General features: G+C 37.0%; 1 protein-coding gene across 1 annotated transcript in view; it reads right to left on the minus strand.

Moving 5' to 3' along the window:
- LOC129218449 (protein SERAC1-like) overlaps positions 1-18349 on the minus strand; it is a 140111-nt gene that overhangs the window by 58846 nt on the left and 62916 nt on the right. The window contains exon 8 of the mRNA XM_054852724.1: positions 18190-18343. Coding sequence (XP_054708699.1) covers positions 18190-18343 — 154 coding nt within the window. The remainder of the gene's footprint in view (positions 1-18189; positions 18344-18349) is intronic.

The raw sequence follows: 18349 nt of genomic DNA on the forward strand, positions 1-18349 counted from the left end.
TCATTGAAGCTGAGAGTGCAAATAAACTGGTATGTAATGTAAATTTATCTGCTGTATGTTTACGGCATCTCACTGGTGAGATAAATTTTCTTCATCCACCAGTTTTTAGGCACCAGTTTATAGTTGATATCAATAATTTATTATAACTTTCTTTCTTGGTCGATATTTTTTCACGTTATTCAAAAAAGAAGAAAATAATTTGAAATTTTATCTTTGTCTTGCAAGAATGATTTCAATGTGAAATGTACGGACAATGATCGAGAAAGCCAATAGAAAAATAGTATTTAAATTATAGTTAAGAATAGACAATAACACAACTTAATCTAACACTCAAATAAATGTTTTGTTTAATCTTTGAAGAAGTCAAAAAAAAAGCCACAACTACTACTTTCATGCAGAATACGGCTCAAAGCATGCGGCCCACTACTGCGACTGACATTTCCTCTTTTAGATCTTAACAGATTGAAAATTATTCAAACACTTTACAAAAAAAAAATAATAATAATAATTCCTAAAAAAAATAAACTTATCTAATAGCAAATATTACCTATTGACCCATCTGGATACCGTTTAAGGCGAAACTTCACACTGTCAGCTATTTTTGGAGTGCTTTTTTTACTAGACAATGAAGTAGTGTTTTGCATTATTTACACATTGACGTTTGAACGATATCCACAAAAAACTGACCGTTGCAATATTGTGTTGTTCTTCTGTAGAGAAAGCAAATAAATTTATGCATTTAAAAAATTCAAACGTAACTCTAATGTAGAAAAACCACCTTATAATTGGTTTGCTTATTTTGTTGAATAATTTTTTTTCTTTTTTTTACGAAGAAACCAACTTTCATAATTTCTGTTTTAAAAAAGTACACGGTCCCCTAAAGTGGGAAAAAATGAATTTTTAAGCATAGCGCGAAAACTACTGAATATTTCGAGCTCAAATTTTGGATTCCCATATAAAAGCTCTTCTAGATTGCTTTTCTATTAAAATTTAATATGGTTTCAGATCATATATTTTTCAAAAAATATTAAAACAATTCATAAAAAAACTAAAATTTCATTTTAGGTGTTCTAAATGATGTTTTAATTAATGGGTCAATTCATATTTTGATATAAAAAACAATCTTTGCCGTGCAGAATCTAGTTTTTGTGTTATGAGTAAAAATATCAAAACTCGATTCTGAAGTAATGGCTGGATCGAATTAAACAAAACTTTGTATACAAAGTTAAAAATGGATGCCAATCACAAATATGTGATAAAAAAGAGGGTTCTCATTGAAAAATTTGAAGTTGATGCTCGTTTTAATATGAAGACGACCCCTTCTTAACAACAATTTTTTAAACATAATTATGTAGAACTTTTTATTCCTGAAACAATAACACCTTACACGTGTCTCTAGTGTCAATAGTCTTTGAATACGATTGAGTGTTTCGTTTTTTTTTCTATGACTGTACTAAACGTACCTTCCAGTATGAGCCCATGAATATCTATTTGTTTCAAACACCTTAAGTCCACCATTCATCAATTGGAATAGGTGTATCAGCAGCTGGAAGGTAATCGTCAACCTGATAACACCTTACTCCTTGTAGGTATTTATCAATTTCTTCTTGACACAGAACATTAGGAATTAGATTAGGTAGTTGTTCTAATCTTCTGATAGCTATACTATGACCTTTCTGTATAGGATCTAGCGCAGTGGCCCAAATTAACAATTTGTTGGAGAGTGGAAGCATCTTTCTTTAAATAACTGCTACAAGTGAAGTAAGCATCTCCAAGTTTGTTTAAAAAATCATCAGTTAGGGTTTGATATCATTGTTTTAAGGTGTCTAAAGCTTGAGTGCCTATAAACATATCCTTGGGTTTCATGAGGTGCTTTTTCTTCAGTTAAAGTGCTTTAAGTTTTAACCACTTTTGCATTTATTAATTATTTGAGGTTTAATGCAGCAACATAAGAATTGCTTAAAAACAGAAAATTGTTGATCATACAGTTTGTGGATTATTGGTTCCTTACATTCAAATAGACAAACACATTTCTGGAACATTGGTATTGTGCATTCATGAGGAGAAGACACTTCGGAACGCCTTCCCAGAAGCAGAGCTAATTTTAGCGCAGGGGTGATAGCTACTGCTTGCAATTGAGACAACCCTAACTTTGGCGGGCATTTAAATTTGCGAAAATGTCTTTGTGCTCTTTTCTTTCATTTCTAGCTACGCGTAATTGTCGTCTACGGGGAATCTTTACGTTTTAAACTGAAAATTTCAGAACAAAAATATTGTATTTACAAAAAAAAGTAAGGTATTTTGTTTTCCGAATGAAACATTTCTATTAAGGATAGGCTTTCCGAATTTTGAACGATATCCTTTTAAACACTAATGTCTTATATTCGAAATTGCTAGTGCGCTGATGGAAATAAAAGGGGGGGGGGGGGAGCAAGATAATTTTATTGTCACACAGACTGTGGCATTGAAATGCTTAAAGGTTGCGTTCTTTTTGAAGACTTAGTATCTCTATCTCCCTCTCCCTTTTCTTCGGGGGGGGGGGGGGGGGTGGCGGGGGGGGGGGAGTGGTTACTCAGCAGATCTTAGGGGTTGGGTCTTTGATGCATCTGTATGGATTGTACAAAATTTCAGATCATATAGAGTGGATATACAGTCAGTAGATCTACAGTAGCAGTTATTTTTAAAAAATGCTGAAAACATTATTCGAACAAAAGTTCCCCTCCCCCCCCCCAAAAAAAAACCTGGCTGAACCAAAGGCGGGGACTGGCCAATTGTTCCGGAAAGGATTTACATGTGATAAACAAAAGTAAATGAGAAAACAATAAAAAATCAATCAAAATATTAATGCAATTGACTATTGAAATTGAGGTTATTTCTCTAAGTATTGCATGAATGCTCATGTTTAGAAATATATAATAATTTTCGGTGCGTTATAAAAAGTGACTTTGATTGGAATACTGTTTTAAAATTATAGGTTCATCGGTACGGCCGTCTTAAGAGATGACGACTACCCCCAGGGCGAGTATTTTCCAGCGCGGGAGCGGGGGAGGGGGGCTAACCAACTTTGTTTCTGGAAGGGCCAGAAAGGAATTTGGTTTAGCACTTCAGTACACAGTAACTTAACGTTCACACGGATTGTCCATAAAGGATGTTACATTTCACCTTACACTCTCCCCTCGTCACATCTCACGCAATGTTCCATGAACATATTGCTATAACGAACGCTTTTATTTGGACTAAAGTGTGTGAAGTCACATTTCTTGTAATCCCCTCCTTCCCCCTTGAGACTAAAACTGTCAGAAGTTCATGAACCCCGAACCCTCCCTCTCTACCCCTTTCAAGCGTGACATCATTTGTGAACGGCTCCTTAGGTTTGCTCTAAGTCACCAAAATCGCACTAACAATTGCTTTAAGGGAAAAGACCGGCTCCCCCCCTCCCCCTGGATAGTGCTAGTCACAATTTTTTTATGATCATGTATGTTTTTGACAAAGAATCATATCGCATCCCGGCAAAGGAAAGTGACACAATTCAAAATTTCGGAAAACCGCACCGGATATTGATTTAAAATCTAAATTTAATGCTCTTTCTCGACACAAAAATCTCAAAGTTAGCTAAATGGTGCGGGGGGGGGGGGGGGGGGGTTAGAAACGATTTCATCAATAGTGACACATCATTTAAATTTCATAATTTGGAAGAATATTTTTCGAGCTTAAATTATGCATTATGTATCTATACTTCAAAAACTAATTGACAAACATCACATAATAAGGTGATTGCGCATATTGTAATATTTGAGACTAAAACGCTTAAAATTACTATTGCGTCAAACCTAAATTTTCTCCATTGCTGTTTTTTTTTGGTTGAATCAGTTTTCTTGCCAATGTGAGATATTGTTGAATATGTTGATGAAAGCAACGTTTCTTGCTAAAAATTAACGCATTTTACATTCAGAGCCAAGGACGGATCCAGAAACTATTCAAGGAGGGGGTGATTGATTTCACACCCTTACCCTTTTATAAATTCGCAAACCTCCGCCCCCCCCCTTCTAAACACCATGAAAGATCGTCTCATTTCAGTTGTTTTAGGAGGGAGGGGGACTTTCTTTTCCACAAAACTGCGAAGGAGTGTAAAAAACCCCATTCTTTAACTTAACGCCATCAAAGGTGTAACGGAATAGTTTCTCTTTTTTTTTTGGGGGGGGGGAGGGAACTTCAATTTTCGAAACTTTCCTGAAAAGAGCCCTTGAATCCTATAACCCTATTTAATATCATCTAAAATCGTCTAAATTGAGTTTTGGAACTCTGAAATACTTCCTATACAAAGTTCGGATCCCTACTATCACTAAAGTTTTAAAATATGTGCTACGATTTCATTTTCCAGGCAGCAAGAGCTTCGTAAAACTATTGAAGATAGGCTAAAACAATTTTCAACTTCAGTATTAAAATATACCGTGGAAGGGTTCTACATCTCGACTCAAGAAGGGGGCGATCGCCCTGCATCACCCCTCCCTTGTTTCCGTCCTTGTTCGGAGCTGTATTAGAATACGGGAAACAAACTTTTGTCTATTTTATGATCCCCACACGTAACGCTGTTCCGTAAAAGTACTGGAAGAACTGAATTACTTTTAGAGTAATCGAAAAAACTTGAAGAAAAAAAAAAAACATGTATATTGTTTTGTATTTACAAAACAAAAAGGTCAAAATAGTAACATAAAACGTTGTTTCAGGCACTTATTCAATTATTCTGCAGATAACCATATTGGCATGTGAAAAGCTTTTGTTTTGTTTCTTTTTTCATTTTTGAAGAATAAAAGCCATATTGAAAAAAAATTGTACCTACTAAAGTACTGAAATGTGTCACACAGAGTGCAACTTACCTACCGTGGCTTCCAAAATTGTTCGTACGCTTTAAATGTGTGGTTAAAAATGAAGTGCCTAGGAATTGAAATAGTAGTTCAATACTTTTTCATACTGTTTCTACATGATTATATCAACCCAACATTTATTACAAAATATTGACTGTTTGAAATGGGCCAAAAAAAAGGTGACAGGGAAATATTTTCAGAAAAATTCGAAATTAAAGTTATCGTCTGTCTTTTTTTTTAATGGCTCGTATTCGCAAAGTAACAACAAACACAATTCGAAAATGTATTAATTCTTTATTATATTCGAAGTAAAACAGTTCGAAATATTGCAAAAGTAGTTCATTTATCCCATACCACTGTGTAATATTTAATAAACGCTTTAAAGAAGAAAATTGGATCGAAAATAAGGTGAGAAGTGGTTGACCAGCAAAGTTAACAATATGCGATTAGAGATTTATAATTAGAAAACTGTGAAAAACCCACGTTTGAGAGCTGTGAAGGTTTCAGCAGAATAGAAGGAAAAATTGTCCTTCCAATTTCACCTGCAACTGTTCACATTGTTTTCAGAAAATGTTTACTTAGCGTGAAAAACAGAACGTTTAGAATTTCCTTTGCAAAATCAATGATAAATTAACCCGAAACGTATAGAAATTACATTGCAAACCTTAAAATACTTTTAAGTCGAACAATTGTCTTTGTAGTACACCTTTTTTTCAAGCGAAAAGATGAGATTTGATTTCTTAGAAAATTATAGAACACTTGTCTTCTTCCAGCGCGATAACGATGGCCAACTGGCAACCTTTCTCAGTGTTGGTCTGAAGCCTCGTCCCCAAAAGACGCATATAGAATCTTCCGATACCACGTGTTGGGGGCGTGGCCAAGTCTCAACTGCTGAAAAACGGACAATAACACAGCTGAATAGAGTTGCATTATTAGTAGAGTTTTCTTCCTTTCATAAAACAACTTATTTATAATTCGAGATCTACACTGCTTACCTACTGTTGTTGTTGGTTACCTTTCAGAGAGAGATTTTTGAATTTGCTTCAGTTGAACATATTTATCATCTTTTAATTTTATATCACACTTTTTGTACACACTTATGAGGATAGCATTATATGTGGTTCAATCATGACAGTTTAAGTAAAAATAATAAAAAAAGTATGAATGCATTCCACATTCTCAATGTCTCTACAGACCCATCATAGCAACTGAGCCACCCCTGTGGCACATAGCGTGATGGCATTGACTATTTAATGCCCAAAACTGAACATATGTCCTCCAATTTACACTGGTGTGCAAAAATTAAGGACGAGACGGTTTTTTCAATATAACTTTGTACAAAAGCTTTCCAAATCAACACATTTAATACCGTAAGATCCCCAATACGTAAGGACATGTGTAATGTAAGCAACACTTACTAAAAGAGAAATCAGAGGGATAAAAAGAAGCTTTATTGAAAAAGTAGCATGGAGCACAATGTGACTGAAGGCCGAAACATCCCTGTGATGGGTGTCTAGCAAGAAACATCCAGTCTTTAGTAGGGGATATGATCTCCCCCAACTGCTAGGCAGGTTTCACAGCGTCTGCCTATGCTGAGAATGAGGGTGTCAATGAGTTGTTGAGGCATTGCTGCCCATTCGTCTTGCAGGGCCAATTGAAGCTCCCGAATCGTTACTGGTGGTAAGGTACGAGCTGCCAAGCATCTGCCTAGAAAATCCCATACATGTTCGATGGGATTGAGATCCGGAGATCGTGCCGGCCAATCCATACGTTCAATATCCTCACTCTCTAAGAGCTGTTCGGCAGCTACTGTGCGATGACATGGTGCATTGTTGTCCATGAAAAGGAACTGCGGACCCATAGCACCTCTAAAGATGCACGTATGGAAGAAGAATCTCGTTACAATAACGGGTCCCGTTGACTGAACCTGCATTGAAGATGTGAAGGTCTGTACGACTACCAAGCATGATGCCTCCCCAAACGAGAACACAGGGACCTCCATACCTGTCCCTTTCAATGATGCTCGAGGGATGATTGCAGCTTCTCCGCTCTCTCCAGATGAGTATGGGATGAGAATCGCTACTCAGACTGAATCTGCTCTCATCTGTAAAGAGTACTCGTCCCCATTCATTGTCTCTCCAATTCCGGTGTTCCCAGCATCACAGAGAACGCCTTCTCCGATGGGCAGGCATTAGAGGTACACACCGTATAGGGCGTCGTGCAAACAGACCACCACCGTGTAGTCTTCTGGCCACGGTAAAACACGATATCGGTCGTCCAGTCGCCTGTTTCGTGTGTCTAGCGATTTCTCCCGCAGTCTGCCACCTGTTTCTTCTGGCCTGTAAGACAATATACTGGTCATCTGCGGTGTGGTTCCTCGTGGACGACCAATACTGAACCCCTGGATAGCTGTTCCTATAGTTTGAAATTGTCTCCAAAGTCATGAAACGATGCTGTGAGCAATTCCGAACTCTGCAGCCACACTTGTCACACTGCAGCCTTCCTCCAACTTCCCAATGATTCGACCTCGGGTAAAAGCATCCAGATGTCGTCTAACAGATTGATTATTCGCCATTTCTTGCTGAGGCAGCAACTCGGTGTGATTTTAACTGCTATACGGCGTGCAATCTCTTTGCCAGAAATACTGATCTTACAACAACAACATGCTTTATACTACTCAGACACTCCCCCATTACGTCTGCCTGCATATCTGCGCATGTGCTACCGTACATCACCTTACTTAATCTCCTGATTGGTCTTTCTGTCCGCTCTGCCTCTTCGTTCAGCTGATATGCTAATTTTTCGACTTCGTCCTTAATTTTTGCACACCAGTGTTTTTCTTAAAAGTGGCAATCACTCAAAGTTGCTGTTTAAATCAATGAACAAACCTTCAACAAAAAACTGAAAGAACTGGCAAATATTTTTTGTTGCATTGTGGATGTGGTGACAGGAATCTCCATCTATATCAACAAGATGGTTCACTCTTTCATTTTGTACGCAGGTTTCAAAACCTTGCTTTGAGCCCCACGTTACAGTACAAAAGTCCATTAGAATTGAAATGAGGTTTTCATATGGTATACCATATTCAGTAAAACAGGAATCCATAGCACAAAATATTGTTTCGGAATCAACAGAGGCTTAGGTTAAAAACTTTTAAATGTTCAATAATCACTTGTTTTTGATCTTCACAATAGTAACTGAATAGAACAGTCAATACCCGGAGTAGATTGTTACTTGTTGACTCATCAATATTCAGTGAAAACTTTGTTCTCTGAATCCTGTGTATGGTTTCAGACAACATAGTCTCAGCTAAACCAAACCTCATTTTCATGGATGCCAAAGCTCTGTCCATGGACAAGGATGACAAAGCTTTCAGATCTCAAGCTAGCTCTTTTGCAAGGTTAATTCACACTGGGGCAGCAGTGAAAGGGAGACTATGTTCAGGCAATGTACCAAAATCCATAGCTTGACTACATAAAATACGATCTGATATCCGAACAGATGGTTTTATAGGTGGTTATACATTAATTATTTTCCCTTGATCTATCTTTAATTCAGGGTTTAACCCATATACTGTATCAGGAGCAGGATCGGAAGTATCACTAAAAAAAGAACCAGATAGAGCATAGTTGCTCAACCTGGACTTTACTTCTATGACATGCTTCTTACTGAGTATGTGCACTCCAATACTTTTGCACCCTTTTTTTCCATAACCTATTTTCTGATTACAAAAGATGCAACGGGCTTTAACAGATTCATCAATTTTTCTGATATATTCAGACAAAAGCACTTCTGTTTTTCTGCTTTTTAGCGATAAAGTAACAGTACTGTCCATCCAACTTCATCGAAATTTGTTTTTTCAATCTTTATCGATTTCTTTTAATTCCACATCAGATTTGGAGCATTGTACAACAGACATGCTAGAGATTTCGGATAAACATTCCTTTTTGCAAGAAATTCAGAAAAGATAACCAATAAAATTCAAACTTTCTGCAAAGAGCGTGGGCAATGCACAGCTGGATTTGTACAACATAACTACGCTTTAGTTTTGTTTAGATTTTTCTCGAAAGGATCTATTTCATTACTTAACTCAATACATTTTATTTGAATTTGACCAATCACAGCTCAGGAGAACGGAGCATGCTCTAACCACTCGAACAACCCGTTCGTTAAGTAGAGAATCAGCCAATGTGCAGTAAATAGACTGGAATCGAGTTAATCTAACCACAGAGCAGGAAAAGGCTGAAACCCGTTGGTAAGTAGCCAATCAACCGATGTTGCGCAGCAAGCATCACTCAATAGATTGAAATGAAGTTAAACCAACCACAGCGCAGGAAAATGTTGAAACCTTTCGGTTATAGACTAAGAGCTGGCAACACAAAAAAAGTACTCATAAGGTGCATTAAAAATTTCTGTATGGAATGAAAGTACATACATAGACAAGCATTTATCACTTGGTCTGCCAGGGCGGGTAAGGGACCGGGTGGATTGGCGGGGGGATCAAAGATCACTAATTTTCAGCATGGAAACTGCAGTTTTTCTGAAGGTAAAGCTTCAAATCTCAATCAATATGTGCAGAATTCTTTAAAATTTTTGCAGGTGAACTTCTGCAGATTTTGTGAGGAAAATGCAGCACATTTGGCTATTCCCGTTTAAAATTAGGCATTTTCATGCAAAACAAAATGTGGTACTGATTTGATTACACTAGTTACATAGATGTGTTTTAGATACATGTATTTTAGTTAGTTATGTCATGAGATTACATATGTGGGCGTGTACATAGTACACGCCCACATACGTTATGGGTAGTAATACGTATATGGTAGTGTTTCTTCCTGTTTTTCAGAACAAGGGGTGATCTGTATGAGAGGGTGGGGTCAGACAGGGTTCATACTCATTTTCAAAAGTAAAAAATAAGGACTTTTTAAGGACTCTCAAAAAAAAAGGACTTAGCAGGGAAATGATTAGATGGCTTTACGTATACCATTTGAAAGTTTTCCGGGGGGGGGGGGGCAAAGTACATGATACATATTGTATATATATACATGCACAAATGCATCACTGTTTCCAAAAAGCAGGGAGAGGTGTAATCGACTGAGATGTCCTATTATCAGTGAATAAAATTTTGAAATTTCACATCATAGGGATGAGAGTGATCAAAGAGCAAAAAGGAGGCCCCACCCCCCCCACAAAACAAAAAGAGTTCTTAAAATCAAGCAGAAAAGAGATGAGATCAAAATAGCCCTTTGAGTCCATGACATTCCAAAATTCAACAAAAAATGGCGAATTAACCAGTTTCAAACATAATACAAAAGTTTTCCCCTATTAATTATGCTTGAAATGATTGGGTAGTAATTAATACAATAGATGGCACATATTGTTCTTAAAACATAGCATTTCATTCTCAAATTTCATCATAAAAAAAGATTAGGAAAATGGGGATAGCTGTAGAAAATTAGTTGTATATTAAAGCATTATTTTTTAGCATACATGATTGGAGTGAGAGGCAAATTGAAGGAAAATAACTAAAATCTCTTTTCTTCAAGATATTTAAACTAGTGTTTTGTTATTATTGCTTTTGATCTGTTATTGTTACTAAAATCCTATTTTGAACAAATTTGCTATATCGTACTATTTCTCGCAAGTTAGTTTATTTCTATAAAAAGTTAAATTTTGAAAGAGAGAAGGCAATTTCTAACTCCTGACTCCTTGAATAAAGGGGTTGATGGAGCCAGAGTTCAATCTTGGCTGTATCACTCACTAATATCAATATTTTTTATATATATATATATATTTTTTTGGGGGGGGGGCGGAAAATATATCTTTTACAGAAAAACATTTGAAAATAAATAAATATATATAATTGATTATCCTTTTTCCTTGCATTGGACCTTATAATTTAGTTTAAAAAACTTCATAATTTCAGGATTAAAAAAAAAAAAAAAAAAAAAACTGAAATTGCTTCATTTAATCTTGAAATTCCAAAAAATTTTACAGGCTGTAAAGCCTAACCAAAGCCATTAGAGATTCACCATAAATATATTAAAAACTTTTTTAAATACATAAAAATAGCAATCATGACAAGTTTAAATACAATCAGAGACTGTGGGAGTAGAACCACATTTTTTCGATAGTCTTTAGCATTTTTTCTAAAATAAATTTAAGAAATAAGATATTATTGAAATAATGAAAAAAATAAACAGATATAAAGTAGCATATGGTAAAAAAACCTTCCAACATTAAAAAAGATTGAAATATTCGCAGGATGCAAAAAGATTGCAATCTCAAACAAGCCAAGCAATTTTCGGCGAAGCACGTGTTTAACGTGGTTGGCATGTATCCAAAACAAAAGTTTTCGGCAGATATCGCGGAGGATAAAGATTTGAAGGGGTAAAAAAGAAGAAAAAGGGAATCAAACTTGATACAGTGTTTAAAATATTAAGGAAATTCTCAGAAAATTAAGGACTTTTTAAGGGTTTTTTAGGGACCTTAATTTTGCTTGATGAAATTAAGGGGTTTCTTAAGGGTTTTTTAAGGAAGTATGAACCCTGTCAGATTGCACATTGCACTCTTAAACTTGGGGGGAGGGCGTACCGTTTCCACCTCTTGTGTAAAGACGACAAGAGAATGCATGGTCTTTTAGAGACGTTTAATCAACATATCAATATTTACAGCTATATTACAAATTACAGATTATTTAATGTTACAAAGATATTTTGAACTGCGTGAGCCACACTCCGCGACTCATCATCTCTTTGCATTACGAGAGTCTCCCCCTTTGACCTATTTACTTTCTCTTATATACGGGGATTCGTTTGGCGGGGAATGCACCCCTGTTTACAACAGTCAGATGATGTTGACAAGTGTGGTGGAAAAAATGTTCCCTATAGTGTCACAGACATCATATCACACCAAACGGAGAAAGTTTATGTGCACAACAAATGTCCAGCTTCGGATAGAATTCAGCTATTCTGAAGATCTAATTTCGAACATTTCTCAGAAAAGGGGAGCAAAAACTGTATTTACGTGTGGTCTTATACTTATCCAGCTCCCATACTGGTGACAGATATAAAACACCCGCGTAACATGTTTTTCTCACGATGAGTGTGGTCTGGGAAAGAATTTCTAGACCGACCCCACACAATGAATCAAAATAGCAAACAACTGGAGAAGTCACATCGGTATAGCTCCTTCCCCCTTAGAAGAACTTTTCGATTAAGAGAAAAGTTTCATTTTTCTGGTGATGACACCCAAGTAAAGTTGATTACAAAAATAAAACTTCTATAGGCAGTACTATGCTAATTCTGGAGTTGCAATTGACTCAATACTCAATTTACATTTTAAAACAAATAAACTACTTTACAATTTTACTTCTACAATGTAAGCAGTGCGAAACTTGTAAGGGTCATATAATTAAAATAGAAAAATCATATATGAATTACAAAAGAAAACAACCACCAAATTAATCATAATATAACGCGTTCATAAATGCATTAAAGGTAAAAAGCATCAAATTACTTCACTTATTCGTGAACATTGTTAACGTGCTATTCATTAGAACGCAGTACGAGTACACAACAATTACCAAACTATACAATGAAATTTAAAATTATACAATTGTTATAGTTAAGATTAACAACATTTAACATAAATATTCAGCATATTTTACCGGCATCCTGACATATGCTAGTCTTTCCCCCAAGTTAGCAAAACAAACTAAGTCACTCGTTTCTTTCGTTCCAAAAGGAATCCTTCCTGCTCGCAACACTTCGTATAATGCGCAAAACACAGTAACTTGAGAAGTATACTAAGTTGAACCCACGTAAGGGGATTCCGAAAAATGAAGAAGCGATGATCTTTTACTTGCAGAGCTACTGCGTTCCCTCTTTCTCGCCCCGGAGAAACTCTACACTTGGACGTTCTGATAGCAGTTAGTTTTGCTTTCGGGATCCTATAAAGAAACTTCCCCATGCTCGAAAATGCCTCTGTATTATCCGAACAAAGTACGACCGAATTTCCAAAACTCATAATTAAATCATTCACTAATTCTGTGACGAGAACCGGCACAATTTCCTTTCCTAATTCTAAAAAATGTGTACATTTTAATGGAATGTTTTCCCGAGGATTGCACTTCATTAAGTTCTCAAATGAATCTGTTTGATTCGTATTTTCGGCTTCGGAGCCGTTCCTCTCACTAACTTTCGGATCACGATTTGAACCCCTGTTGCGAAATGTGTTCAACTCATTCCCATCACTATCAAAAATTACCACTTGCGAGGAGTTTTCCTCTGTTCCGGAAACCAAAACCTGCCCCTCAACATAAAGACAAGTTTTTTTCTTGTCATCAAGGACATCCTTCAGATCTGAATTTATATCAACTGCTGCCCCATTCCCACATTTGGTCAGTGAGAAATTTATATCAGAACCCGGGGGGCTCCCGCTCATCGAATCTACCAGGGAAAATTCATAGCCGGTCCTTTCTTTGATCAACGCGGCCGTCCGATTTCCCAAAAGGTACCGATTTTGATCAAACACATCTCCGCAAACTGCGGCTTTTGTTTTCACTGTACCAAAAGGCCCAGAAATTTCTATTTGAGCTAGGGGTAATGTTACTAAATCCAGACTTAATGGTTGCCTTATCCTTACCTTTTGATCGCACCAACTCGATTGTTTTACATATTTAGCGTTGACTAAATCAATGGTCGCACCTGTATCCCGATATAAATATATCGGATTCACATCCACGGTACCCTCGGTGTAAGAAATCAAGCCCTCTGTGAGTTCTGCCGTCTCTATAAAATTTATAGTTTCTATTTCAGAATAGATACAATTGACAGACTCCACTCCGGCTCCCTTTCCGAGTTTTGGGCAGGCAGGCTTAATGTGACCTACCTCATGGCAGTAGTAACACCGCGGAGCCGCGCGTTTTTCGAAATCTTTCCGCATTTGCACGTTAGAAGAATTTGCCGACTTAGATGTCTGTTTTAATTCTCCCGTCTTACTTCCTGTTTCTTTAAAACCAGTACCCTCCGCAGAAAATTTAAAATTTCTCTTAGAATTTTCCTCAGATTTTGAATTATGTTTTCGGGCTTCGTTGTAATTATCAAATTGTTCTGAAAGTTTGGCAGATGATTTGTAACTAGTTCAGTCGTCTAGAAAATGACTTTTCATTTCTGAACCGGCACGTTTTTTTAACTGATCCACTACCATGAGCTCTATCAATTGGTCAAAACTTTCTATTTCCAGCCCCGCTAACCATTCATTTAAATAATGTGATTTCAAAAGTAAAATCTTTCCAGGAATTTTCGGGTTTCTTCTGATGTTGAGTGAACTTTTGTCGAAAGACTTCTGAACTTAATTTATATCTTTTTAGCAACACTTGTTTTACATGATGGTAATCCGATGCTACTTCTTCGGGTTCCCTCGCGATCAGCTGCACTATATCCAGTGGCAACAAGCTAAGCAAATGAGCGACCCAATTTTCCTTGGGAATTTTAGCTCTCTTTGCTTGTCGCTCGAAGATCACCAGATATAGGCTGATGTCCGATTGTTTCGCATCAAATTCAGGAATTAGTTTCTTAATGTTTAAGCGCGACACGATAGATGGCGGTCCTACATTATTATTTTCAAAAATGGAAGGGTTTTCACATTTTAATTTTAACATTTCTAGCTCGTGTTTCATTTGAATTTCTTTTTCTTTTAATGCATGTTCCCTTTGTTTCTCCTGTTCAGCCCTTTGTAATTCTTCTACCCGCGCCTTTTCAGCCCTTTGTAATTCTTCTACCCTCGCCTTTTCAGCCCTTTGTAATTCTTCTACCCTCGCTTTTTCAGCCATTTCTTCCTCTAATTTCCTAGTGGAGATTATATTTTCGAAGAGGGTCCTAACAAAATCCTCTTCGTAATCGTCGGAACTCGTAATTGCCTTTTTAAGTTCGACAAGTTTCCACTCCGAAGTAACGGTTACCCCTAAATTCTCCGCCAGGATTAGCAAATCCTGCTTTTTTCCTTTTCCGAAAAACGCCATTTCAAAGAATACAAAATTTACAACAAGAAATTACTTAATTAGCTAATTAGAAAGCAAAAGAAAGTTAATGTACTCGAACTTGAGTTCCCACAGTTAACTTTTAAATGACTTAAAATGTACACAATTTTCCCGTACAAGATTTGCACTGTCATACATTTAACTAATTAGAATTAAGCTAATTCCAAAACTTAAAACTTAATATAGCAACAAGTCAATGACAACTCAAGAAAAAGCAAAGGTACATACCCCAGATTTTCCTGAGCGCCTGTCTTCTTTTTTGTATTCCACAACTGGCACGTGCACAATAGATTTTCTTTGGCAAGATTTGCCCACCAACACACACACACACTTTGAAGGTCAGCTTGACCTTTTCACAGTATGGTCAGTTTGACCATTTATCGGTTGATCAATATGATCACAAAAGCAGAACGTTGACTGCGTTTCTGCTGTTAAACAGGTCCGGTTGACCCTCTCTTCAGCGCGAACACAAGCCTCCGTGACTGGATTCCGCTACAGCAACTTACAGCCAGTTTGACCGTTTCCAACGTTGCACAGATCAAGGTGATCTCTTCAGCATATGGTCAGTTTGACCCTTCCAGCGCAAACAGCGAGATCCCGGAGATCTCACAAACCTTCGGTCAGGTTGACCGTTTCCAACGCTGCACTTCGAAGATCAGGGCGATCCTCACAACACGAACAGCAAATCTTTAAGAGACGCGAGAGTTCCGGTTTCGTTCTTCTTTCTCCTTTTCTTCCGCGTTACAAGAAGACAAAAACGAAAAGCCCCCTTTTCGCAAGAAGGGAAACAAACTCCGCTTCAAACAGCTGTTCGGGAACTCTTCGAGGAGCGGGAGAAAGCATCGACTTTTCTTCTCCCCTCGTTTTCTTTATGAGCAAAGAGTCAGTTCAGGGTTATCTTTCGTATCCCACTTCTGACACCATTTTAAGCTGTACTGTTTCCACCTCTTGTGTAAAGACGACCAGAGAATGCATGGTCTTTTAGAGACGTTTAATCAACATATCAATATTTACAGCTATATTACAAATTACAGATTATTTAATGCTACAAAGATATTTTGAACTGCGTGAGCCACACTCCGCGACTCATCATCTCTTTGCATTACGAGAGTCTCCCCCTTTGACCTATTTACTTTCTCTTATATACGGGGATTCGTTTGGCGGGGAATGCACCCCTGTTTACAACAGTCAGACGATGTTGACAAGTGTGGTGGAAAAAATGTTCCCTATAGTGTCACAGACATCATATCACACCAAACGGAGAAAGTTTATGTGCACAACAAATGTCCAGCTTTAGATAGAATTCAGCTATTCTGAAGATCTAATTTCGAACATTTCTCAGAAAAGGGGAGCAAAAACCGTATTTACGTGTGGTCTTATACTTATCCAGCTCCCATACTGGTGACAGATATAAAACACCCGCGTAACATGTTTTTCTCACGATGAGTGTGGCCTGGGAAAGAATTTCTAGACCGACCCCACACATTGAATCAAAATAGCAAACAACTGGAGAAGTCACATCGATATAGCTGGGGTGATTTTGAACTATAAATGGCGCCACTGATTAAGCTATGGAATTCAGAAAAAAAATGCTGGTATAATTTTGGAGATGGCAGATGGCTAATCTCTTTTGCACGTAGTAATAAATGCACACTTTAGACGTTTCTCCCCCCCCCCAATGGTGCCCACCCCAAATGTTGCATATCAGCCCCCCTCCCCCTTCCCTTCTTCAAAAAAGAAAGACCCTCTAAAAGAGTGACTAAAAGCACGTCTAAAATCGGATTAAAAAATAAAAACAGCACATTCTGCATCATGACCCCCCCTTCCCCCGTCTTCGCCACCATTTTTGTACACTAATATTCTGTAGCCATTATTATTAAATAACGTGCTCAACTGTTTTTCAAGATGCCCAATGGCTGATCTCTACTATGCGTCTTAGTATTCAGAAACTTTAGGAAGGGGTAATTCCCCACCCCAGAAAATGGTACTACCCCACCCCCCAAATTTTGCAGTGCAACCCCCGCCCCCTAAAATAGGAAACCCCAGAAAAATGAGAGTAAATCCACATTCGAGAACTGCCATGAAACTTTTCAACTTTTGCGTCATGAACCTCCCTCCTCCCTTGCCCATCTTTGCCGCCATTTTTGTTCACTAAACTCTTTAGCTATTACTATTGAAATAACGCGCTAAAATGTTCTTCGAGATGGCCGATGGCTGCTGATCTCTACTACATGTCTTAATATTCAGAAACTTTAGGAAAGGGCACATCTTAGTACTCCACCCCCAGAAAATGGTACTCCCCCCAAAATTTTGCAGCTCTCCCCCCTCTAAAATATAGAAACATTTGAAAAATGAGAACCGCCCAGCAAACCAATCGATAAATGCTTAGAGATGAATGAAATTTTTAATGTATCTTGTGAGTACTTTTTTGTGTAGCCAGCTCTTAGTCTATTACCTTTAGAAAAACTACAGTTTTCATGAAAAAATCTGCAGTTTTCCTGCTGAAAATTGGTGATCTTTGATCCCCCGTCAACCCGCTCGGGCCCTTACCCGCCTTGGCAGATCAAGCGATAAATGCTTGGCTATGTATGTACTTTCGTTCCATTATAGAAATTTTTAATGTACCTTATGAGTACTTTTTTGTGTAGCCAGCTCTTGATCTATTAAGTAGTCGATCAACTGATGATGCACAGTAAAGCATTCTAGCTTACGGAATTGAACAAATGCTTGTGCAGAAAGAATTTTTTTTTCCTTTCAAGGAAAAAAAAAATATGGATTTTCACCGAAAATAAGTTTTTACTTTTGAAGATAACCAAAAATATGGAATTCCGTCAAAATTCGGAAAAATCTCACATCTGGATAAATTTTACTTTTTTTTCTTAGTTTTCATTACTTTAAAGGTTTTTTAAAAGAAAAAAAAACTACATTATATCTCCAACTCTTACTGCAACATACTTTCTGTTCTTGTTTCTATGAACATATAAAGGTTATCTTCTATAATGTGCATAATTTTTAACTTCTTTCATCTTACTTCAAAAGCAGGGTTGTAAAACATGTGAAATCATGCTCACTTTACTGCAGTAAAATAATTTCACAAACTGATTAAGAATAATTTATAATCCTCACTGAAATCCTTCCAATTTGGCTCAGAATTTCATAATACTTATCTTATTTTCAATTCATTAGAATAATCATTGTGTCCAACACTTTTAAACTAATACTTCGAGTCCAAGCTCTTATCAATAATTAAATAAATTTAAATATATTAAATCATACACATACCTCTGCCTAGGTACTGGACTTAAAAGGTAGATACCATCATCATATTTTGCATGAAGAATATCGTCCACATCCAAATTTGCAAGAGCTTTAATTGCTGGGAGACTAACATTGATAGATGACAATCTTGCCCATTTTGAAAGAATACCAATCCACCCTAAAT

The sequence above is a fragment of the Uloborus diversus genome, chromosome 3 (genome assembly GCF_026930045.1).
Source record: "Uloborus diversus isolate 005 chromosome 3, Udiv.v.3.1, whole genome shotgun sequence".
In the NCBI taxonomy this organism is placed as follows: domain Eukaryota; kingdom Metazoa; phylum Arthropoda; class Arachnida; order Araneae; family Uloboridae; genus Uloborus; species Uloborus diversus.